Source organism: Argopecten irradians, chromosome 7, assembly GCF_041381155.1.
Source record: "Argopecten irradians isolate NY chromosome 7, Ai_NY, whole genome shotgun sequence".
Taxonomy (NCBI): Eukaryota; Metazoa; Mollusca; class Bivalvia; order Pectinida; family Pectinidae; genus Argopecten; species Argopecten irradians.
Genome location: NC_091140.1, coordinates 2867196 through 2892627, shown reverse-complemented (window position 1 = coordinate 2892627; position 25432 = coordinate 2867196). Strand labels below are relative to the sequence as shown.

Genomic DNA, 25432 nt, shown 5'->3' with positions numbered 1-25432 from the left:
AATTCAGTTTGAGAAATTTTGCAAAGGAGCTAACCTTGGAACAATGGGAGAAAAATATCTGGCCGATTTACAGGAAAGCTATGCACCAATTGTACAGGAACTGTCTCAGAAAGCACAAGAAGACGCCCTCCTTGAAGAAATAGCATTTTCTGTTGCATCCGAAATGGAAGATGGTATAAGTATCATGACAGATGCTAGGCACTGCTGGCGAAGAAATTCAAAATTCACTGATGTTGTTTGCTTAGGAGATTTGACACACAAGGTCCTGAAAATTGAAACTGTCAGCAAAAAAGATGATTCTTCTAGTCAGAGACATGAACTCATTGGTGTCCGAAGAATTTATGATTATTTAGATGGAGAACAGGTTCCTGTAAAATACCATGCTCATGATAATAATGCTTCCATCATCAAATATGTTAGAGAGGAGAGAGGAGATACACAGAACTGCAATGACACATGGCACATGACAAAAAGCATTGGGAAAGCCGCGAAAAAGATCACTCAAGGGACAAAAAAGAATCACGGAAAAACCTGGCACAGTGAACTCTCTGACAAAGCTGCATCTATTCGGACCCATATATATATTGGTGTATACAAAATTGCAACAAAAATGCTGACATACTACGACAAAACATATCTAACATATCTGAACACTACAAAGGAAATCACAAATTATGTCACTCTACATCACGATGCAGATCAGATCCAGAATATGAAAGCACAAAAAACACCATCAGTACTCCAGAGGCTGAACAAATGTTGAAAGATTTCCTTTTGAAATTACAAGTTTACAGAAATGCTCAGGATTACTGTTATTGCAAAGACACACACTACGTCGAATCATTCAACAACTCTCTCCTCCCAATACCATGACAAGAGAATAGTATTTAATGAATGTTCATACAAAATGAGAATCAACCTTTCAATTTTAGACTGGAATGAACATGTGGATAGGCCAATAACATCCAGACAAACAGTATTTGAGGACATAAAATCACAACGACAAAAGTTGGGATCTTCAGTGCACAAAAGAAAGACATACAATTTTCGTGAATATATCTGGGTTCTGTGGATGGAGCATATGTATACCAACTAGCTGGACTATATAAATAGTTATCTAATTCATAGATACTCATATTCACATTTATTAATAACTTGTAATTTGTAATATTTCAAGTGAATTCTGTGGTGAACACATTGAAAAAAAATCAGGAAATTTACTTTGGTGACAATCATAAGGTAAGACATAGCTACTTTGTTTATACATGTGCTCCCCATGTTGTTATCAGCCCTGGGTCTAAAATTAGATTGCAGTGTGTGGAGACCCTCCCAGCAGGCTGTGTTAACTCCTCCCGTTACACTAGTCACAAGTTAAAAATGCGCGGTACCAGGGTACCGCATGTTGGGGGTTTAACCAACGTAAATAACCACTATACAGTATCACTGTATTGTTTGTTATCCCTGACCTGTCATAGGACACCTTTCAATGGAAACCCTTCTTTTTTGACCTAAATGGATTGGTCAAAAGTGATTCCTTATCAATGTAACCATTGTCACACAGCAGACACATATTAGTTTTTACAGTAACTGTCTGATATCTCAGGACGTGGACGCTTATCAGCTTCCCAGGGTATTATCACATTGTTTCTTCAAATGAAATGTGACACTGATAGACAAACTTCTGCTGTATTTCTTTGGACTACAAAAGTAGCAGCTTCACAATGTAGCCTCAACACAATGCCAAATGTGTATTTTTGAAAATTGGATTGCAGAAGGATAGCAATGCCTAAAACATTGTTAGAGCTATGTCACCTGTCTGAGAAACACATTGTCGTAGTTATGTCCCCTGACTAAAAAACAAACATAGTCGGAGTGATGAACCTTGTCTGTAACAGTGGCCAGGCAATGTCTGAGAGTCTGAAATAATGTTACAAAGTAAACATTTCCCTGTCTAAAACATCTACCCACGAAAAATCTAATTGAGTTCAGGATATGTCAGGATATGGAGTTAAGTCCCTTGATAGATACCTATCTTCAAATTTAATTATATTTATTGAAACTATTGTTATCCGTAACTACATCCATCACTAATTCTTCTCTAATGCACAAGTACCGTAGCGTCTGTGCACTCATTATCACTGCACCACCAGATCTACAAATCCAGGTATTGCTGTATAAAAAGGATAATCAAATTCATAACAATGATTAAATTGGCAAAGGAACTTCATGTCATTTCAACCTGTGATATGGTGATATGTTACTTAAAAATTCTGTGGCCATTTACTACCCAATTAATCCATAGAATGAATTTCCCATCAAGTGTTGGGAGACCGATTATCAAATGTTCGCCTTTAACTCTGACCACTGTATACTAGCTGTTACTACATGATTTTGTCCTGTAATCAATGATTTCATCACTTGATATTAAGTCTGTAAGAACTATAATTGATAGACATGATGATATTCGTTTGATCTAACCCCATCCCTGTCAATGATTCGACTCTATACCTGTCACGTAGGCATATACACCTGTAGGGCCCTGAGATTTACCTGTACACTCCAGCATACCTTAGTAAAACGGAGTACTTTTCTCTGTTCCAGATAAAATTTGATTCTTTATGAATTAGCATTGACTCATTAAGATTTTTACTGTTCTAGTTTAAGGTGTCTTCATTAAAGTGATGTGTTATTAGGCATCTGACAATGCTCTGGTCCAGGTATACACTGGGCAGGTGCATTGACGGATTGACGAGTCACCGAAACACCTAGGTATGACAAATGTTCAATGAACAGGCGGAGTATCTACTCTGACCACAGATGTGTATATAGGGCCCAGGGGGGATACCTGTGTGGGTCATATAAGTGTAAAACTGTCTCTCACACATGTGTGACGGTCACTATACATACACAGAGTAACACACATACGTCACACACCTACAAATATTTACACGGTAATCACTGAACCGTGTTGTCGGGAGAGTTTGTCATGCATGACGCAGAGTGACAGTGTGTCAGAGCAATTGGATGTGTAAGATCATTTCTTCTTCAGTCTTCTGTATATGTGACAATTCCTTACTTTGGATTTATAACTGTACCTATTAGGAATCATGGATAACCCGATGGTAAGTACGGAGTAGACTTCAAGCTTGCTGCCGAGCCAGATATATTTTTAGCCTGTATGTAAACAAATAATTGGGATTCCCCCAGTTGGATGATAGATCTAAGTGAAGTAACCTCTGCGGAGAGTTAACACACCATAAAATGACCCATAGAAACTGTGTAAGGCTCCAAGGACATAGAAAGGCAATAAAAAAGAGATTAGGATTAGGGGTGTGACTGAAAAGAGATGGAAGAAGGATGCTCTGCATGTAAAATAAATATAAAAATATAAAAACTTGGTTCTCTTTTGGGGGTGAAAGTCTTACTACATATATCAGATGGAGATTTTAGCTATCAGTATCATAATGCAGTGGTACCTTGTTATTATACATTACTACAATGGAATAAAAGTTTTGAAGGGGCCATGGTGACTGAGTGGTTACAGGTACCAGGTACTCACATATACAGGTGGATAGTTATCTGTAAGTCCCACTATAAATACTCCTGCTCTCCTCACCATCTAAAACACAATTTGGCACAACTTGAAAGGACCCTGTCTGTAAATAGAACATACGCAAAATAAACAACGTCAAACTGTAGGTTTGTATTGTGTGTCTACTCATCTATTAGTGTTTCTGTATCACTCCTAACCCATGTCTTTTTCTTACAATCCATATGTCTGTCTCTCCATCCATGTCTATCCTTCTATTTGTGTTTCTATATCACCCTAACCATGTCTGTCTCTCCATCCATGTCTATCCTTCTATTAGTGTTTCTGTATCACTCCTAACCTATGTCTGTCTCTCCATCTATGTCTATCCTTCTATTTGTGTTTCAGTGTCACCCCTATAGTGTTTCTGCATCACTCCTAACCATGTCTGTCTCTCCATCCATGTCTATCCATCTATTAGTGTTTCTGTATCACTCCTAACCCATGTCTTCTTTCTTACAATCCATATGTCTGTCTCTCCATCCATGTCTATCCTTCTATTTGTGTTTCTGTATCACTCCTAACCCATGTCTTTCTTACAATCCATATGTCTGTCTCTCCATCCATGTCTATCCTTCTATTAGTGTTTCTGTATCACTCCTAACCCATGTCTTTTTCTTACAATCCATATGTCTGTCTCTCCATCCATGTCTATCCTTCTATTTGTGTTTCTGTATCACTCCTAACCCATGTCTTTTTCTTACAATCCATATGTCTGTCTCTCCATCCATGTCTATCCTTCTATTTGTGTTTCTATATCACTCCTAACCATGTCTGTCTCTCTCCATCCATGTCTATCCTTCTATTTGTGTTTCTGTGTCGCCCCTAACCATGTCTGTCTCTCCATCCATGTCTATCCTTCTATTTGTGTTTCTGTGTCACCCCTAACCATGTCTGTCTCTCCTTCCATGTCTATCCTTCTATTTGTGTTTCTGTGTCACCCCTTGCCATGTCTGTCTCTCCATCCATGTCTATCCTTCTATTAGTGTTTTTGTATCTCACTCCTAACCCATGTCTTTCTTACAATCCATATGTCTGTCTCTCCATCCATGTCTATCCTTCTATTTGTGTTTCTGTGTCACCCCTAACCATGTCTGTCTCTCCATCCATGTCTATCCTTCTATTTGTGTTTCTGTGTCACCCCTAACCATGTCTGTCTCTCCATCCATGTCTATCCTTCTATTTGTGTTTCTGTGTCACCCCTAGCCATGTCTGTCTCTCCATCCATGTCTATCCTTCTATTTGTGTTTCTGTGTCACCCCTAACCATGTCTGTCTCTCCATCCATGTCTATCCTTCTATTTGTGTTTCTGTATCACTCCTAACCATGTCTGTCTCTCCATCCATGTCTATCCTTCTATTTGTGTTTCTGTGTCACCCCTAACCATGTCTGTCTCTCCATCCATGTCTATTCCATCTATTTGTGTTTCTGTGTCACACCCTAGCCATGTCTGTCTCTCCATCCATGTCTATCCTTCTATTTGTGTTTCTGTGTCACCCCTAACCATGTCTGTCTCTCCATCCATGTCTATCCTTCTATTTGTGTTTCTGTATCACCCCTAGCCATGTCTGTCTCTCCATCCATGTCTGTCCTTCCTATCTATATGTCTATATATCCCTCTTATCCCATATGTCTTTCAGCATCTTCTCGTATCTGAAACATGAATCATTCTCCTAAAATCTCCTATACTGGTCATATGACATCCTACTTAGGGTACTAGCTGTGACCTACATTCTCCTAAAATCTCCTATACTGGTCATATGACATCCTACTTAGGGTACTAGCTGTGACCTACATTCTCCTAAAATCTCCTATACTGGTCATATGACATCCTACTTAGGTTACTAGCTGTGACCTACATTCTCCTAAAATCTCCTATACTTGCCATATGACATCCTACTTAGTGTACCAGCTGTGACGTACATTCTCCTAAAATCTCCTATACTTGCCATATGACATCTTACTTAGGGTACTAGCTGTTACCTAAATTGTGACTTAAACAAATTAAAAGACTCTGCCTACCAATGAAAATTCATCATTAAAGTTATCAAATTATCTTCAAGTAAATTATCTTCAAGTACCTGAACATTAAAGTCGAATTAACTTATTCGCCCCTGAAATTCCAAAATAAACAACTACTGCCTTTGAACCACAGGAATCTAAATGCACCTTCAGGGGTAAATGAAGGGGTCAATTTAACACGACAGTTTGTTAAGTAATAACTGATGATTTATAAGATACATGATTGATGATAGATTATTACACATCATGATATCAGAGATTTCAGGCTATCGGTATTTATTTGTGTTGGCCTGGGGTAACAGTTGTGTAGTTATACCTGTATTTCTTGACCGTTTCAGCTCTGGGCAATATGTCACAACTCAAAGCAGATTAAGATGATGTTAATTCTATACTGACATAACATAGGGGATCAAGGATAATTTTCTGTCTCTTCATGTCCAAGAAGGAAATCTATGAAAGCATTAAACAAACAAAGACAGGTCATGTATTGGTTTAACCAGCAGATAATGACTTGATCCTGGAAGACATTGTTAAGACAAAATTCTGTCAAAGACATTTTATTGTTTATTTGAAGGAGTGATATTAGTAATTAAAGATTATTATAAATGCAAGATGACAACTGTAAAAGGTTGAGAAGAACAGTTGTAGCCATCCAGCTGGGGTTCGAACCCTGAAAATGTGAACACCTTGCAGTCAAATGCTGTACTGATATGAGCTATCTGGTCTCCAATGATCGACCCTGTCCAGCTAAAAAATAAAACATGTTTGTGTGATGTAAGATCATTTAAGTCTATTCAGATCACAACTGAATCTCTGTATTGTGTCAGTGTCAATATTACACTTTCCTAAGAGATCTGACATTTCTATAAAGGGGAAAAAGATCAAGATGGATTAGTGTTTATAGATACTGCTGAATAGACAATATGGCCAGTGACTTCAATATTTCTATAGTTAAGGAAGAATTTGTTCATACTATTGCTTCTAATTATGATATAAGATTTTAATTGATTATAATTATAGTGATCACACAGCTGTAGTTATTTGTAGGAAGTATCAATAGACCTCGGACTATAGAATCTATACAGTATGTGTACGTAGTAAGCCTGGGTGGAGGGTGCCCTACCTAGAGTACCTATTATATACTAATAACCTAAAATACCCATTATAAGTTATAGACGTATTACTTAGAATGGCTATAATAAGTTACAGGTATTATACCTGTATAATATTTATTGTTATCAAAGCCTCAGACCCGGGTCAGTGTCGTTATATAACCATGACTAAACACCAATAAAGTTATCCACCCGGTGAGGCGAGGACACGATTTGTGTTCCCAGGGTTATTTATAGACTATTTACTTTGTGATAAATCATTGCTATATTATTATTGGTGAAATAAAAACTGGATGATCGTTAGTCAGATCCACAAGCCCTGAATTACTGTGAGATTATCATGTACAGCTGTTAAGATTTATAACAAAATATTATTGGAATTCTTGTACCAAATTACTTTCATTTCCAAAAATCACTACAGTTAACTTAAAATATGTTAGAAACTATTTATGCATGATTAACAAGGATAGTAATAATAACCATGGTTAACAGGGAGACAACTCTGATCTAACCAGGGTTAACAGGGAGACAACTCTGATCTAACCAGCGTTAACAGGAAGACAACTCTTATCTAAACAGGGTTAACAGGGAGACAACTCTGATCTAACCAGGGTTAACAGGGAGACAACTCAGATCTAACCAGGGTTAACAGGGAGACAACTCTTATCTAACCATGGTTAACAGGGAGACAACTCTGATCTAACCAGGGTTAACAGGGAGACAACTCTGATCTAACCAGTGTTAACAGGGAGACAAATCTGATCTAACCAGGGTAAACAGGGAGACAACTCTGATCTAACCAGGGTTAACAGGGAGACAACTCTGATCTAACCAGGGTTAACAGGGAGACAACTCAGATCTAACCAGGGTTAACAGGGAGACAACTCTTATCTAACCAGGGTTAACAGGGAGACAACACTGATCTAACCATGGTTAACAGGGAGACAACACTGATCTAACCAGGGTTAACAGGGAGACAACTCTGATCTAACCATGGTTAACAGGGAGACAACTCTGATCTAACCAGGGTTAACAGGGAGACAACTCTGATCTAACCAGGGTTAACAGGGAGACAACTCTTATCTAACCATGGTTAACAGGGAGACAACTCTGATCTAACCAGGGTTAACAGGGAGACAACTCTGATCTAACCAGGGTTAACAGGGAGACAACTCTGATCTAACCAGGGTTAACAGGGAGACAACTCTTATCTAACCAGGGTTAACAGGGAGACAACTCTGATCTAACCAGGGTTAACAGGGAGACAACTCTTATCTAACCATGGTTAACAGGGAGACAACTCTGATCTAACCAGGGTTAACAGGGAGACAACTCTTATCTAACCAGGGTTAACAGGGAGACAACTCTTATCTAACCAGGGTTAACAGGGAGACAACACTGATCTAACCAGGGTTAACAGGGAGACAACACTGATCTAACCAGGGTTAACAGGGAGACAACTCTGATCTAACCAGGGTTAACAGGGAGACAACACTGATCTAACCATGGTTAACAGGGAGACAACACTGATCTAACCAGGGTTAACAGGGAGACAACTCTGATCTAACCATGGTTAACAGGGAGACAACTCTGATCTAACCAGCGTTAACAGGGAGACAATTCTGATCTAACCATAATGAAACAGTCGTAACTTTAGCATGGTTAACAAGGTCAAGGTTATTTGTTTCTTGTGACTATTATCAGTTTGATTGTACAGGAATTCCACCTCTCCCATGAGATAAATACAAAAGGTCCACATACAGTTATTTGTATACCGTAAGTGATAAATAATACAATATATAAAAAAAACCAATTAGAATTAATGATTCATGATAATGCTACATGAACACTGTATCTATATATGTACATAAACTAGATAGGATCTTCAATGCTGCACACCTGACTACACCTGTGACATTGTCATCATCAGCAGCATCAATCTCTATATTCTCTACAATAGTTAACATTACACTAGATAAAGCTGGAAAGGTATTGTATATTTACACACATATAGATTGGTTTTGGTAGACCCAAGGTTAAGTTATAAGGTGAAATTCAAACACAATTGACAAAGAAAAACTAAATGATGAAGACAAAACACAATTAAATGATGAATAAAACAATAAAAATCAGGGAAACCTTTAACATTTCTCAGAATAAATGCATATGCATGATAATTAAGTTGTTGGTGCTTGTTTCTATATTCACAACATCAAAATTGACACCTGAAGGAATTCATAACAAATTAATAACAATTCATAACAAATGTTTATACACATATAGATTCCACGACAGAAAATGCGGAGTGTGCAATTTCTATATAAACATTGGCCTATCCTTGGATAAGATTAGCTTATAGAAGGCAATTTTAATTTAAATACTAAATTTACAGCTGACTTCTGGAACAATATTGCAGTCAGAAGTTTTTTTAAGAGATTTTAGGCCTAATCCCAGAACAGTGTGATTGTCAAGAGAAGTAGGGAGTACTAAAATAGACACACATGACAGACTAGTTCTAGACTGACAGTCCCCGATTCTGGTCACACATAAAGAAAATAATACGAGCAGTGGATAGAGAAATCGTGAGGATTTTCTACAACACTGATCCTGTTTACCTGTGACATGAGACTCGTATAAAGTTACAAAACTGGTTATTTTTACTTCGAGGAAGGGGTATAAGATTTCTCCTTGTAACTTTTACAGCTGAGTTTTGATCAAAACTGACTTTTTCCTTCAAGATATTAAAGAAAACTCAATTTCCCTAGTCTTATCTTGGTTGATGTATTATAAGTGGATGCATATGATCGAGTAATTCAGAAATGTTTCAAGTTCATACAGTGCACTTAGGTCATACCTTGTCTCACTATAAACCTTGGATGTACATGTGCATGTACTATGTGTAAAGTCTAAAGTAAACTTTGAAATCCACAACTGTTTTAAAACACAGCTTTACTATTGGACTTCTTAGTGAATGATCTTATAGACAGGTTTGATGATAATGCAAGGTGGTTCATGGTCAAGGTGCCAGAATCCCCAGGGACCTGTCTAACATACAACACATGTAACCTATAGGAGCTAAATAGGTCCCAGACAGTATATTACAATGTTATAACACTAAATAATAGGCAGGTTTATAGCATTACCTACACTTGTATAATATAACAGGTATAATATAACAGGTGTATAGCTAATACTGTCTACCTATATGTACTGGAGATTGGAGGTCATTCCTTACCATTACTTACACTAAGGTACATAGTGACATAAGGATTAAAGGATTATGTAATATTAATATATATAACTTACAATGAGTTTGTACAGTTCTATACGACTGATAGTTAAAATTCTTTCTGAACTCAATACCAGATAGACCTCAATGTAAATACCATAAGTATTGAAGGCTTGGCCTGTACTGGAGCCTCGTAGGATTTGATTCCTCCCAAGGCTACGTACCTGGATACTTATCCAATACATAGCCTTATAGAAAATTGGGATTCTGATCTTATATGTGTACTGTCATAGAAAGTTGACCGTGAAGTCAGGCCAAACCATTATTATACATTATGGTATAGATGGATGTGATGTGTCGCTTCGGTGGGACAGTACTACAATATGAAGACTCGCCAATATCTTCATTAGAAATTGTCCAGCAGGGGCTGGAAATATAGAAACAAACTCATTTAACCACAGGTGACCACTTAGTTGCCTTCTTTAGCCCTGATACGGAGGTTTCATGTCCCACTTCCGGTGATTATGACGTCACAAAAATCACCTCAAATGATGACGTCACAATTACTGGAAGGTGGGTCATAGTGAACAGTAAATTGTACTTTACCCACATTGTTTAAGGATCTTGAAACCCCGCAATGTCCAACATAATTTCTATAATGAAAATAAATTTTTGGAATAACACTGTATAGGGTTACACCAGAACCACTATTCAGTACGGGATAAGATAAACTATGATAGATGTCAATTGTTTTATGTTTTTACCGAGTTGTTTTCTAGCTTTTCCAGGACATCATGCATGCATCCCGCCAACCATTGGAAACTCTGTACACAAGATTTATTGATTTTGTCGAGATAAATATTTGATCACAAGTGATGTATTTCGAACACACCTTCCAATCCCAGACAGATAGCAGTTATCTCCCTTGATAAATGTACGAGTCACCAGTCACAGCTGAAAATTATTGTATCAAAACAAATATTTGATGTCCCTGTCAGTGGTAACATTTTCCATGATAAAATATCTGGCTACGTAAGATTATGTACTCGTATAAACTGCTCTGTGAAGACGTCCCAGTAAATTTTTCCTTGAGTGTTGCATATATGTATACCAAGCTAGACTTCCTTTTAACATACACTTATACATGCATTACTTTAGCGTATTCAATTTGAGCCAACAAATCTAATAGCAAATTTGGTTAATGATGATAGTCTGGCTAACATCTTACAAGGTTGGGATTGGCTATACGTCAGAGAATAGGTTATATCCTAAACTAATATACAAATAATAGACTTTGATATAAATAAATCCTGTCACCATGACGACCAGTAGAGATTTTGATGTTGGTCCATACAGTCTGGACAGTCTATCCCCCTAATTACCTATACACTGTCCAGGTGGTAATGGGCACGGTAATGTACAGGTATATATACACTTACCATAAAAAGTCACGATGGAGAGGATGTGACAGTGGTGACCCCAGGGTTATAGGTCACAGGTCATCACCATCAGAATTTACTCAGCCTTGTTATTATGACACACCTTTGTAGTGGGGATGCCCATATATGGTTGTGACACATCCTGTATGGATTAGACTCTGTAGATAGATGACATCACATCAATCTGGACGTTATCTCTTCCTATTGTTTATATTGGATGGTCACCACCAGACAGGCAACTTCAAGGTATATGTTTTATATCATGTTTCTTTCACTCTGTCTCATATAATTGGAAATATCTTGCTTGTCATAACCAAACTTTATACTATAAACTTACTATATTTAATCACTCACCCCTGAAATTTCATAGTGAACTGACCCAGCCAAATAATTAGAAGAGTTCAGATGTGTCTTCAGGGGTGGATGAGTTAATTAACTTACTTGAATACTTCAATAAGAGGAAGTTTTACAACTTCAAGCTAAAGAATCTAGTTTGGCTGTATACATGTAACATTACGTTTAATCAACAAGTATGTATGATGTCTGCGTTATCGATAATCAGTCAAGTGGTTTTAATCAGTGTCGCGTACTTACCTAATTGTCGCCTGTAATTGACTTCATTACACACACAACTCCTGTCTCTGTAACGATCATTTGTGAAAGTCTTCAATTGTCTGCATAGAATGATGAGAATTACCTCTGGATTTTCCTTGAAAATGTTTTATTCTTTTATCTTAAATGTTTGCTTGCATTTGTTTTGTGTTCTATTACCGTCAGAGTCATTTACTGTCAGTAACGACACAATAGGCTCCATTGGTCGGAGAAAAGACGGAGTATCAGGAGAAAAACCACTGACCTACTGTTAATATACGTAGCCATTCCCCAATGTGGGTTTACCTAGAGGAGGGGGGTTAGTCAGGGAAGTCAACCTTAACCACTCGGCCATTATATGGTCCCATATGATGTACAACCAGTTGCAATTATTAACCCATTTGTGTAGCAGTTAGATTTGGGCAGTGTAAATAAAGATAGCCCTACAGGTGGGCGGAGCTCGTGGAGGACACTCATAATCGTTATCAGGTGTCAAGTCAAAATAAGACACTCGTCAACACTAGAATGGGTGGGGCACGCCGTATTTACCCTAAAATAAGTCCCATCCTTTCACCACTGGAGATACTAGTCCCGTAAAAACGTTATCGGGTATCACGCGATATGTGAATTAGATTACTTTATTCTAGGTGAAGTTTGTATGGTGTAAGTGTTATTTACTGTATTTGTTTTCAAATAAACCTTATTCCCTAGTGTTAGATACATTTTACATCCTAATATAAGCCTTATTCCCTAGTGTTAGATACATTTTACATCCTCAAATAAGCCTTATTCCCTAGTGTTAGATACATTTTACATCCTAATATAAGCCTTATTCCCTAGTGTTAGATACATTTTACATCCTCAAATAAGCCTTATTCCCTAGTGTTAGATACATTTTACATCCTCAAATAAGCCTTATTCCCTAGTGTTAGATACATTTTACATCCTCAAATAAGCCTTATTCCCTTTAGTGTTAGATACATTTTACATCCTCAAATAAGCCTTATTCCCTAGTGTTAGATACATTTTACATCCTCAAATAAGCCTTATTCCCTTTAGTGTTAGATATATTTCCTCAAGATATATTTCCTCAAATAAACCATATTCCCTAGTGTTAGATACATTTTACATCCTCAAATAAACCTTATTCTCTAGTGTTAGATACATTTTACATCCTCAAATAAGCCTTATCCCTTTAGTGTTAGATACATTTTACATCCTCAAATAAACCTTATTCTCTAGTGTTAGATACATTTTACATCCTCAAATAAGCCTTATTCCCTTTAGTGTTAGATACATTTTACATCCTCAAATAAGCCTTATTCCCTAGTGTTAGATACATTATACATTCTCAAATAAGCCTTATTCCCTAGTGTTAGATACATTTTACATCCTCAAATAAGCCTTATTCCCTTTAGTGTTAGATATATTTCCTCAAATAAACCATATTCCCTAGTGTTAGATACATTATACATTCTCAAATAAGCCTTATTCCCTAGTGTTAGATGCATTTTACATCCTCAAATAAGCCTCTCCTATATAACTTTACATAACTCATCATTTGAACTTAATATTTTCAAAATTGCTGACTCAGCAAAAGAAATGAGAGTGTTCGTTTATCAGAGTATACATAGCATGCTATATGGACGTTTTGTTTGATTATTCTATAGTATGACATGTATGGCGAATATGTTGTTGTAATCTAACTCTAACTTCCAATAACTAGATGTAAATAACATGTGGTTCATGCACAACAGAAATTCTATTGTGACCTGAGTTTAAAGTGCTGTGTTAGCCGAAATCAACACATGTTAAAAGACATTTAAGGGACATTCTGGGGATCAGATAATTATAATTTGCATATAATGATCTTAAATATCATTGAAATAGTTAAGTAAACACAATTTGTAGGACAGTATTATCAAATTTAATTAGACTATTTTAGGAATGATGAATTCCTACTACGTAAGTGTTTAGAGTTGACATAAAACAGATATTTGGAGTTTCTTTTCAACCAGACGTACACACAGTTGTACGCTGTTAGCGTGTACACTTGAGCATTAATAATTTGGAATTGCTATCAATATCTATAACTTGTTAACTCAATTTTCAGGGTCAATGTTGTTAGTATTTTACGGGGATCCATGCAACATGCACTTTAAAGAATTTCTATAAGAATGAGTCCATTAATCTCCATTACCAATGGTGTAAGCTTAGCACATCCAGCTATTTCATATTCCGTTTCCATATAATATTATTTTCGATATAATTTACATAATAATGTTTTTTCTGTAATACAAACCATGAAATCATTATTATTTATCATCAACTTTGAATAACAATGAGGATCAAACATTCAGTTTTCTTCAGTATTCTTCAGTGTCTAAATAGTTATCCATAAAATAAAATGTTGAGAATATTGCCTTATAATTAATGATAAGAAAACATTACTGCTAAGATTTGTTGCTGGTATTTTAAAATGTTTCAAAGATCATATAATGATTCACTTTCAAAGGAAGACTAGAATTAGAGTGGTGGAGTGCTTAGATATTACTACGAGACCTCCACCTCTAGACTGCGGGCTCGAATCTATGTGGAGTAGGTCTGAGGTTTTTCTTTGGGAACTCCAGCTTTTCTCAACCTCCTACTCCAGACATTTCGTTCAATAATCCTGAATGTTTATAGGACATTAAACTAATCATACCATACCAAACCCAAGATTAGGATCATCAAAATGGAATGTTGGGCAGCAGCCATTTAAACAGCTCTGGAAAGGTTTCTTATCATCATCGATATTGCTCAATTGCTTATTACGATGTAGTAGGTCAGAATGACAACATCAGTATCAATAGACCATTGTTATTTCTGTAAGATAACAAGACTCTCTGATATTGTCCTTCTTTCTTTGATGTGATCTTATTACCTGTAACCTAGATAGAGGCTATTACCTGTGTATATAAACTTCTATAGCTTTCTTCAGCTATAAACTGTACACCCGACGAGAGAAAAATAAAATTCATGGAATGTCTGCAATATATATATATATTATATACACACCCTGGCAAGAAAAACAAGATTCATGGAACACCAGAGACACAACAAGATTCATATGATATTTGCAGTACAATGATAAACAGTAACTAAGCATTAATATTGTGTTTTTAAGGGAAATAAATCGATGAAAACCTGAGATACATAGTAATATAGTTGTCGATGTCAAAGGTCAGGTAAATATGTCAAAATCATACAGCACAGTAGGATTTTCCCCCACATTGACCTTGTTATTATATCATGTGACATACCTGAGCTCTATTTACACCAGATAGCTGTAAAGTTGGTCAACGTTTGTGATATTGTGCTATTTATTGATTTATCAGGCAGTATAAAATTCTCATGACCAATCATCATTATCAGTTAACAGGTTTACATAGGACAATTCGACCAGACGTGTACTAGTCTGTTGTTTTAGATAGCCAGAGACAGCCTGGTATAAATCTAACTACATATAGAATGTAAAGGTGCAATATCAAAATACAGCCAAGTGCAATAGGAGAGGAGAAAATGTAGGGATCGACAGACGGGAATTGAATCCGGACTATCGAACACTACCTGGTCATCGATGATCGACCCAGTCCAATCACATCGCACGGGTTTACAATTACATACAAGCATTATCTTTATTTTAATAATGCTGGTTTGTAGTTTTATTTCATCCCAATGTAAAGCAAGTGAAGCATATAGGGAAAAGTACAAACAATTTCATTATAATCATATAACAGAGTGCAGCATTTCACATCAACCTAGTCACTGCCTCCGCTAGGGATCAAACTTAGAACCTCTGTCTCTCTGGTACCACGCTCAACTGATCCAGCTAAAGTATAGCAGCTAGTATTCATCAGGGTTACAACCATGGCATAGTCTGATGAACAACTAGTCGAGCTAAAGAGATGTACCTCTTTAGCAGAGATATATATTGTGGCTAGTTTTTACCAGGGTTACAAATCAAACTAAAGAGAAGTTCTCTCTGGCCAAGAGGTATATTGTGGCTAGTATTTACCAGGGTTACAAATCATGTCGGACTGATGCTTGTCAATAAAGATCATATCTTACCTGTCTATTAAGGATAAATTTTACCTGTGAACAAAGATTTACGTGTTTGTAAAGGAAATAAAAAATACTTATTGTCTATATAAGATATAAATATACCCATAAATATGAGATAGCATTACTGTGCATTAATTACTTGTAACATACATGTAGGTGAGGACAGAATGTATTTGTCTGTAAATCAAAAATACATTGTACCTGTGGATGAATTGCAATTGTACACACTTCAAAAGTTTTACCTGTCTACAGAGAACAAATGCTACCTGTTTATTATCTGGTACCCATAAAAAGACAGTTGTCTCTGCTTAGGATAAATCATGCTTGTCCAAATTATTCTTATACTGTATAGGGTTTTAATTTGCGGGGTCCAGGGGTCCATTTTTGGGAGGGGGGAGATAAATTTTGTGGTGTACCGATTCAAGTAGATGCAATAAAGTTTTAATGGTGACAACAATATAATAGTAATGTTTTCTCTGTAATGTATCGACTGAGAGTGAAATCATTGTGGATTCAGGTGACAACAATATAATAGTAATGTTTTCTCTGTATCGACTGAGAGTGAAATCATTGTGGATTCAGGTGACAACAATATAATAGTAATGTTTTCTCTGTATCAACTGAGAGTGAAATCATTGTGGATTCAGGTGAACAACAATATAATAGTAATGTTTTCTCTGTAATGTATCGACTGAGAGTGAAATCATTGTGGATTCATGTGACAACAATATAATAGTAATGTTTTCTCTGTATCAACTGAGAGTGAAATCATTGTGGATTCAGGTGACAACAATATAATAATAGTAATGTTTTCTCTGTATCGACTGAGAGTGAAATCATTGTGGATTCAGGTGACAACAATATAATAGTAATGTTTTCTCTGTATCGACTGAGAGTGAAATCATTGTGGATTCAGGTGACAACAATATAATAGTAATGTTTTCTCTGTATCGACTGAGAGCGAAATCATTGTGGATTCATGTGACAACAATATAATAGTAATGTTTTCTCTGTATCGACTGAGAGTGAAATCATTGTGGATTCAGGTGACAACAATATAATAGTAATGTTTTCTCTGTATCAACTGAGAGTGAAATCATTGTGGATTCAGGTGACAACAATATAATAGTAATGTTTTCTCTGTATCAACTGAGAGTGAAATCATTGTGGATTTATGTGACAACAATATAATAGTAATGTTTTCTCTGTATCAACTGAGAGTGAAATCATTGTGGATTCAGGTGACAACAATACAATAGTAATCTTTTCTCTGTAATGTATCGGCTGAGAGTGAAATCATTGTGGATTCAGGTGACAACAATATAATAGTAATGTTTTCTCTGTATCGACTGAGAGTGAAATCATTGTGGATTCAGGTGACAACAATATAATAGTAATGTTTTCTCTGTATCGACTGAGAGTGAAATCATTGTGGATTCAGGTGACAACAATATAATAGTAATGTTTTCTCTGTATCAACTGAGAGTGAAATCATTGTGGATTCAGGTGACGACAATATAATAGTTATCTTTTCTCTGTAATGTATCGACTGAGAATGAAATCATTGTGGATTCTTGAATTTATAGCAAAACTAAAACACCAGCAAAATTTACCCAATATACAGTGTAGGGAAAACATATTACCTGTGTGTAAAGAGTTAGATTTACCTGTCTACATAGGATTTATCATACCTGCAGATTCTCTTATATAACGGATGGTTTTATTTTAGTATAAAGCAAAATATAAAATGAAGGAGTCTTTCCTTTTCGTAAGTGATAAGCGACCTTTCTTATTATGTTGGTTATTTAAATTTTTCACAAACTGACAGAAACGTGGGTAGTTTTACCTGAGTCAGAGTGCAACTTGATAAGGTCAAGGACACACTTGAAGATAGACTGTCGGCCACTTGTATTTTTAAAAGCTTGAAGTTTGTATAATTATGTAATCAAGATGTGGGAGTATTGTTACTTGTGGGCATAAACAGCTGAAGTGTACACAACGCTGCACAATCGTCTACCTGACGAAGGATACACACACAAAAGCGCTGGAAGTTTGGTGTGAAATCAATTCTTAAGTAATCATATTATATTTAAAAATTTCCAAAAGGCTACCCCTGTGTTGGAAGAATGTGTTGAAGTACAGAGATACTGTATAAAAGGGACACAGGTAGACTACAGAAGTCGGTGAGATTCATGTCATGGTTAGGTGTACATGGGAAAAGTATTGACAGGTATGGTTAAAAATGGACCAGGATGAACGATGGACAGTGCACCACGTTATTTTTGCAGACACTATATTTCATGTAAGTCTTCATCAATTTAAACATAAAGACTTTTAGGTACATTAACATATTTTGTAATTAAGTATTTTAATACACTTATTGCCGAAACAGAAGAATTTTCATTTGAACTCCCTCACATAATTTGGATCTTGAAAAAAAGTGGTTTATAGTAAAAGTCTGAAGATTACTCTTCAATGCTTTTTTTAATTAATATGAAGCAAAAATTAATGCTTTAGAAATACTGCATACATTCAGATAACTATGACACCTACAAATGTGGCAACTATTGTTCTCGGTACATGTATTAGAATGATTCCCGGTGGGGAAGTGATAAGACTGCATAAACCAAAGGAATCATAACAATATTCACAATTAGTAGTAAACATCAGCCATTGGGATCTACAGACTTATCAAACCAATCATAGGAAATTAACTATTGGGTGTTTGACATACAAATCTGGTTGTCTCATTGTTCTCATTGACTTGGTGGTAATTAACATTTCAAGTGTGAAAGAAAATATTGGCTGAATGCTTGGTAGCTTTTGTTTTAAGTGCACATCTAGTTTTCCATTGGCCATGCCAAGCATAATGCTATTAGGTGGTGTTTTTTTGCGAAGATAACACTATATTGGTCAAAGGAAGTAGCCTTACCAGCAGTCAAAGGGAGATAATCATGAAATGTGCCATACTGATGAATGTTGGTGGCCAAAGGGAGATAAATATGATAAACATTACAGCAGAAGTTGATGAGATTTTCTTTGCAGAGGTCTAATATTAAATTATCTCCCCCTTGTTTGAAACCAAAAACAAAAAAATTATCAATGAATTTTTTAATAAATTCTACAGACTGGTGGCCAGAAATATGTAAACTGGAAGATTTCATGCAAACTTTCTTTGGGGTGTGAGAGATTCATATAAGGTTGTAGGGTATGTGAAAATGCTCTTTAAATTCTGATTTCAATAATAATAAAGATAACCCCAACTGGGATAATATCGAAATGAAATAGACTAGAATAGTTGTATATGAACAATAAAAGACCAGATTGTGTTTACTGATATCAAAAATAATTTCAGCCCCAACCCTTTGTTGTCTGTGGTATCTGTATTTGTGGTGTAAGATGGGGATCCTGGGATAATGAGGGTGATCAGTCATATTTGATTAATATGACATAAAAATGTGGAATAAATAAAACAAATAACATGTACTAATTATAGTGTTGACTTTTGTCTTTACAGATGATGGCGGACATTTTGCCTGCTGTCGATGTAAATCTAAACAGAAGTTCAAAATTCCATCTTTCCGACTCAGACAGTGAAGACGGATACTTCCCATCATTCCATATCTCCGATGATGAGAGCGACACGGATCCTATCAGAATGGTAAATGTTTTTATCTCGAACAGAGTGAGGCATACCAGGGAAAATTTACAGGTCACTGTAGAAATGGTCAACAGTTAAATTATGAGTAATTTACCATTTGATTCATGTTGTTCTAAGGCTATTATTATCAGTAAATATAACTCTGGCCCAAAGAGTTCTGAGGCTGGTCTAATATCAGTAAATATACGTCTGGCCCAAAGAGTTCTGAGGCTGGTCTAATATCAGTAAATATACGTCTGGCCCAAAGAGTTCTGAGGCTGGTCTAATATCAGTAAAAAAAAACTTGGCCCAAAGAGTTCTGAGGCTGGTCTAATATCAGTAAATATACGTCTGGCCCAAAGAGTTCTGAGGCTGGTCTAATATCAGTAAAAAAAAACTTGGCCCAAAGAGTTCTGAGGCTGGTCTAATATCAGTAAATATAACTCTGGCCCAAAGAGTTCTGAGGCTGGTCTAATATCAGTAAATATAACTCTGGCCCAAAGAGTTCTGAGGCTGGTCTAATATCAGTAAAAAAAAACTTGGCCCAAAGAGTTCTGAGGCTGGTCTAATATCAGTAAAAATACGTCTGGCCCAAAGAGTTCTGAGGCTGGTCTAATATCAGTAAAAATACGTCTGGCCCAAAGAGTTCTGAGGCTGGTCTAATATCAGTAAAAAAAAACTTGGCCCAAAGAGTTCTGAGGCTGGTCTAATATCAGTAAATATACGTCTGGCCCAAAGAGTTCTGAGGCTGGTCTAATATCAGTAAAAAAAAACTTGGCCCAAAGAGTTCTGAGGCTGGTCTAATATCAGTAAATATACGTCTGGCCCAAAGAGTTCTGAGGCTGGTCTAATATCAGTAAAAAAAAACTTGGCCCAAAGAGTTCTGAGGCTGGTCTAATATCAGTAAATATACGTCTGGCCCAAAGAGTTCTGAGGCTGGTCTAATATCAGTAAATATACGTCCGGCCCAAAGAGTTCTGAGGCTGGTCTAATATCAGTAAAAAAAAACTTGGCCCAAAGAGTTCTGAGGCTGGTCTAATATCAGTAAATATACGTCTGGCCCAAAGAGTTCTGAGGCTGGTCTAATATCAGTAAAAAAAAACTTGGCCCAAAGAGTTCTGAGGCTGGTCTAATATCAGTAAATATACGTCTGGCCCAAAGAGTTCTGAGGCTGGTCTAATATCAGTAAAAAAAAACTTGGCCCAAAGAGTTCTGAGGCTGGTCTAATATCAGTAAATATACGTCTGGCCCAAAGAGTTCTGAGGCTGGTCTAATATCAGTAAAAAAAAACTTGGCCCAAAGAGTTCTGAGGCTGGTCTAATATCAGTAAAAAAAAACTTTGGCCCTATGTGTTCTGAGGTTGCCCCAATATCAGTAAAAAAAAACTTGGCCCAAAGAGTTCTGAGGCTGGTCTAATATCAGTAAAAAAAAACTTGGCCCAAAGAGTTCTGAGGCTGGTCTAATATCAGTAAAAAAAAACTTGGCCCAAAGAGTTCTGAGGCTGGTCTAATATCAGTAAAAAAAAACTTGGCCCAAAGTGTTTTGAGGCTGCCCCAATATCAGTAAAAAAAAACTTGGCCCAATGTGTTTTGAGGTTGCCCCAATATCAGCAAAAGTATAACCCTATATTGTCTTAGTTAGCAAATACAACAAACCCTGGCACCATGAGTTCTACAAATAGCTCATTTATATTTATCCTGTACTAAAATTATCTCCCTTTGTTTGTTGACAGGACCAAGGCCCTTCTGTGATAGTTCTCCCAGAACCTGGTAATCTGTCGGAGCTGACCGGCTGTAAGTTCCAGGCGTTAGTCGACGATGAATCCTACTTCTTGGACAGTACTGAGTTTCAGTGTAGAAAATTTTATGAGGAATGGCGCTTTGACATTGAAGCCAATGAACGGATCCTTTCAGATTCCGAATCAATGGAAAGTGAAGATGAAGCGATATTTGTGGAGCGTACTAAGAAAACAAAGAAACGTGTACGATGGAAAAACAATCTATCAGGTAAATTTTCTAAAATATACACATATTTTTCAAATATGCGTATCAAATAAGATTTCAGCATACCGAATGGAAAGAAGGTATGTATATATTTGTATAATACTAGCTACCTTATCCAAGTTCTTTGCCAAATTCTGATATTAGATTATCCCCCCTAGTATTAAAGATGGAATACTACACATATCACAGTTAAAAATATCACTTTGTATTGTGAAAAAACAATTAAGCATTATTCTCAATATCTTTTGGGGTTATGAAGTCATAGACAAAAAACGGAAGGACATTCTTCATAGATGTGAAGCGTCTATGAAAAAAAATGTCCGCCCGTTTTTTGTCTATGACTTCATAACCTCAAAAGATATTGAGAATAATGCTTAAAACTTAATACAGATAACTCAATCAGGTACTAATCAGGCATAAATTTCCGTAAATTTACATATACCTTTACAATAAAACAAATTGAGTTGTGGTGCATTGATATCTTATCCAATAACTCAAATTGGCCAATGACTGTGCCGCTTTAAAAATTCCCGCGAAAAAGTTTTATATTTAAGACGTCACAATAGGTGACATACAATTCTTGCGGTCTACGAAAAAATAACCTCAAAGATCTAACCAATAGAAACGAGTGTAACATATGAATTTCAACTTATTAAGTGATAATCAGAATATCCAATATCTCAAAATGAAAAAGGAAACATTTGAAGTAGAGAAAAATAGGGTGCTAATATACTCATAAAGACAACTTTAAAGATGATCAAATATATACCTAGAACTGATTAAGACCAGAATTAAAAGGTCAAGACACCTTTACACATAATCAGGCAGTTTCAGCTCTTGAACTAAGGGAGATAATCCCTGTTTTAACTTTTGTTAGCTACAAAATATTTTGGTAAGTGGGAACTACCAGCCAGGTTTTCTTTTTTAAGATATTTTGAGTTTGTTTTGTATAAGACCAAAAGACTGATATGACCCTACTCAGCGTGGTAAGAGGTCCGTACCATACCTGTTGATAACAAAGGGGCTGACATGTATATATTGATTGTTCCGAGTGTCGCACTTCACCGATTATCTATGGACCTGTAGATTTTATCACCTCACAGCTCTGACTCATAGGTTACGGATTCATACTTTTTTTGTAGGTCTGTTATTCACAAGTGTTCATTTGATGTACAATATAATTTTTTGTTATTATTCGAAGAGTCTTACATTTGATTTTACTACATGTTAGATAAAGTAGAGTATCATTATTCTGGAGATTGAACCTAGGACTCATGGTCATGCAACTAGTTTTCCATCTTATTTATGGGAAAAGACATCTTTATAAAATGAAAATATATATGTGTGATGGAATATGGTATATTTTCTGTTTACATGTATTCTATTTCTTAAAGTTGTATGGTCTGTGACTTGTTGTATTTTTGGCATAGAAAAAGTATTTAAAGTGTTCTACATTTTTTTCAACGCCTTTCTAAGTTTAAAACTTTCGATATTTACTGAATTTTTAAAAGTTCATATTTGCAAAGTTATTAAACAGTTAAAATATAATATTGATTTTTAGCATGTACAAGTTTAAAATAGCTTGGAAGTATCTGAAATGGTCCGATCTATTCCGATCTGTGCAGGTATTGCTGATATTGACCAAGTGATACGGCTCGGGAGGTTCCAATCTCTACAGGTATCACTGATGTCAATCACAAGATGCAACTCGGTTTTCGGATATCACCCGAAAGTTTGAAACATGCCGTTGACTGTGGCGGTTCTTTCAAAATGTATGATATTTCATGTGACATTTACCACTATGTCAATAGTATATTGGTGCTTTCATGGATCTGAACCATCATATATAAGCATCCATATTCACACATTGTATGTTTTATGAGAGTTTGTGATGGTGAAAATTACAAGAAATACAACTTTAATAAATATGTATTAATTCCAAAATCTAATGTTTGAATTGTCTCCCCTTCAAATGAAATGAGCAAATGCAGTTCTATGTACTTAAAATTGATTTAAAATACAAAAAAAAAAGAAAAAAAAAAATGTGATTGTTAATTTTGATCACTACATTTTCAATCTTAAAAATAAAACTAATGTCCAGTTAGATTTTTTGACATGTTGAGTTCACAAACATCAATGATATGCTTTTGAAATCTCGGTCAGGGGAGATAATTTTAAGACTACTAATTGATTACTGTAGATTAATGAAATTCTATTTTAATCTACAAATTGAATGCATGGTGTTTTATGTTATTTAAAAATTGAATCTGATTATATGATTTAGAATTTGTTTAATGTTCTCTTTATATTAACATGAAATTAAAATAAATAGAATGCAACAAAAACAGAAATACTATTTAAGGATTAACTTGTATAGATTTTTTATGTTATGGAGATATAACACAAAAATCTGAGTGTACTCCCTGATTTAATTTATTCAATAGATCAGTTTTAATATATCTTTTATTATTGTTAAGAAATTTTAAACATTGGTAATATTTTTTTTTTTTGAAGACAATGATGCATCAATAATTAATTTAGAAAAAAAAATAATTATTTAATTCTGTAATAATTCACCCAAATCAACATTAAAATTAATTCAATATCTCTTAATTGTACAGTCAGTACAAGACATGATGGAAAACCTCAACTGGACCTCACTACAAACACGCAGAACAAGAACACGTTTAATTTTATTTTATAAAATCATACACCATCATGTGGCAATAAACTATAGTCAAATTCTCAATCTGACAGACTTCAGGACGAGACAATCACACCCATTCACATATAGACATATAGCTGCCACCAAGGACATATTCAAACACTCATTTTTTCCACACACAATTAAACAATGGAACATCCTACCGGTGGCTACAGTACAAAGCACTACACTAGAGGTCTTCAAGTCACATATCCTAAAAACAGAACTTGAAGACCTAAACCCCACTCCCTCAAATTTCTATCATATTTTTATCTTATAACTGTCACTAAAAGAAAATAATAAAAAAATAACATGCACCTTCACGATCACTGTAAATAACTTCACTCTTTTTTTTCCACAATCACGCCTCTGCCAATCCGCACAATATAATCATTGGCATCGATGGATTTGTGTTCTTTATAAGAAGAAGAAGAATTAATTTTAATAGGTTTAGAAAGCTTTTATAAAAAATTATTTTATTTTAAATTAAATCAACTTGGGGAAAAGTGAAGCTGTAATAATATTAACTTTATGTGAGGTAGATATAAATTATTTGTGTTGGCATATCCGAGTCTAACCAAAGAGAACTGATAAGAAATGTCCTTATCATATGAAAGTAAGATGACCAGTTTCAGAAGTTTTGGGTCGAGAGACTGATTACTCAGTAGTGTAGTGCCTATGCCACGGATCAATCCGCCATTCGCCAGGTGAAAATATTTTTCTTATCGCCACTTCGTAAACATTGGAGTTTGGTGTGTATCTTTCATATTTATGAATATAATGTATTTAGTATTCAGTTGTGACACAGTTACCGGTCCGGGTAGTAAACAAGCATGTAGTACACCACAGCACTATATCTCCTTACCAATTTAGTTTCCGGTTTCGTCACATTTTCTTACGCGTATGCTTTGACATTCATCTGTTGCAAACAACATGGCAGCGTGTTCAACTTCTACAAAGACCAGTAACTTCGATCTTTTGCTTGAAGCAGGTAGATAA

At 35.7% G+C, this 25432-nt stretch overlaps 1 protein-coding gene across 6 annotated transcripts in view; it reads left to right on the top strand.

The window, feature by feature from the left end:
• Nucleotides 1-25432, top strand: part of LOC138327145 (uncharacterized) — a 129906-nt gene that overhangs the window by 32402 nt on the left and 72072 nt on the right. For 3 of the 6 annotated variants that reach the window (XM_069273134.1, XM_069273132.1, XM_069273129.1), the window contains exons 2-4: nucleotides 19604-19747; nucleotides 21459-21732; nucleotides 25374-25424. In XM_069273134.1, coding sequence (XP_069129235.1) covers nucleotides 19604-19747; nucleotides 21459-21732; nucleotides 25374-25424 — 469 coding nt within the window. Of the gene's footprint in view, nucleotides 1-3092; nucleotides 3123-18216; nucleotides 18389-19603; nucleotides 19748-21458; nucleotides 21733-25373; nucleotides 25425-25432 lie in introns of those variants that run through there. The other 3 variants (XM_069273130.1, XM_069273128.1, XM_069273131.1) reach the window with 3 other exon arrangements.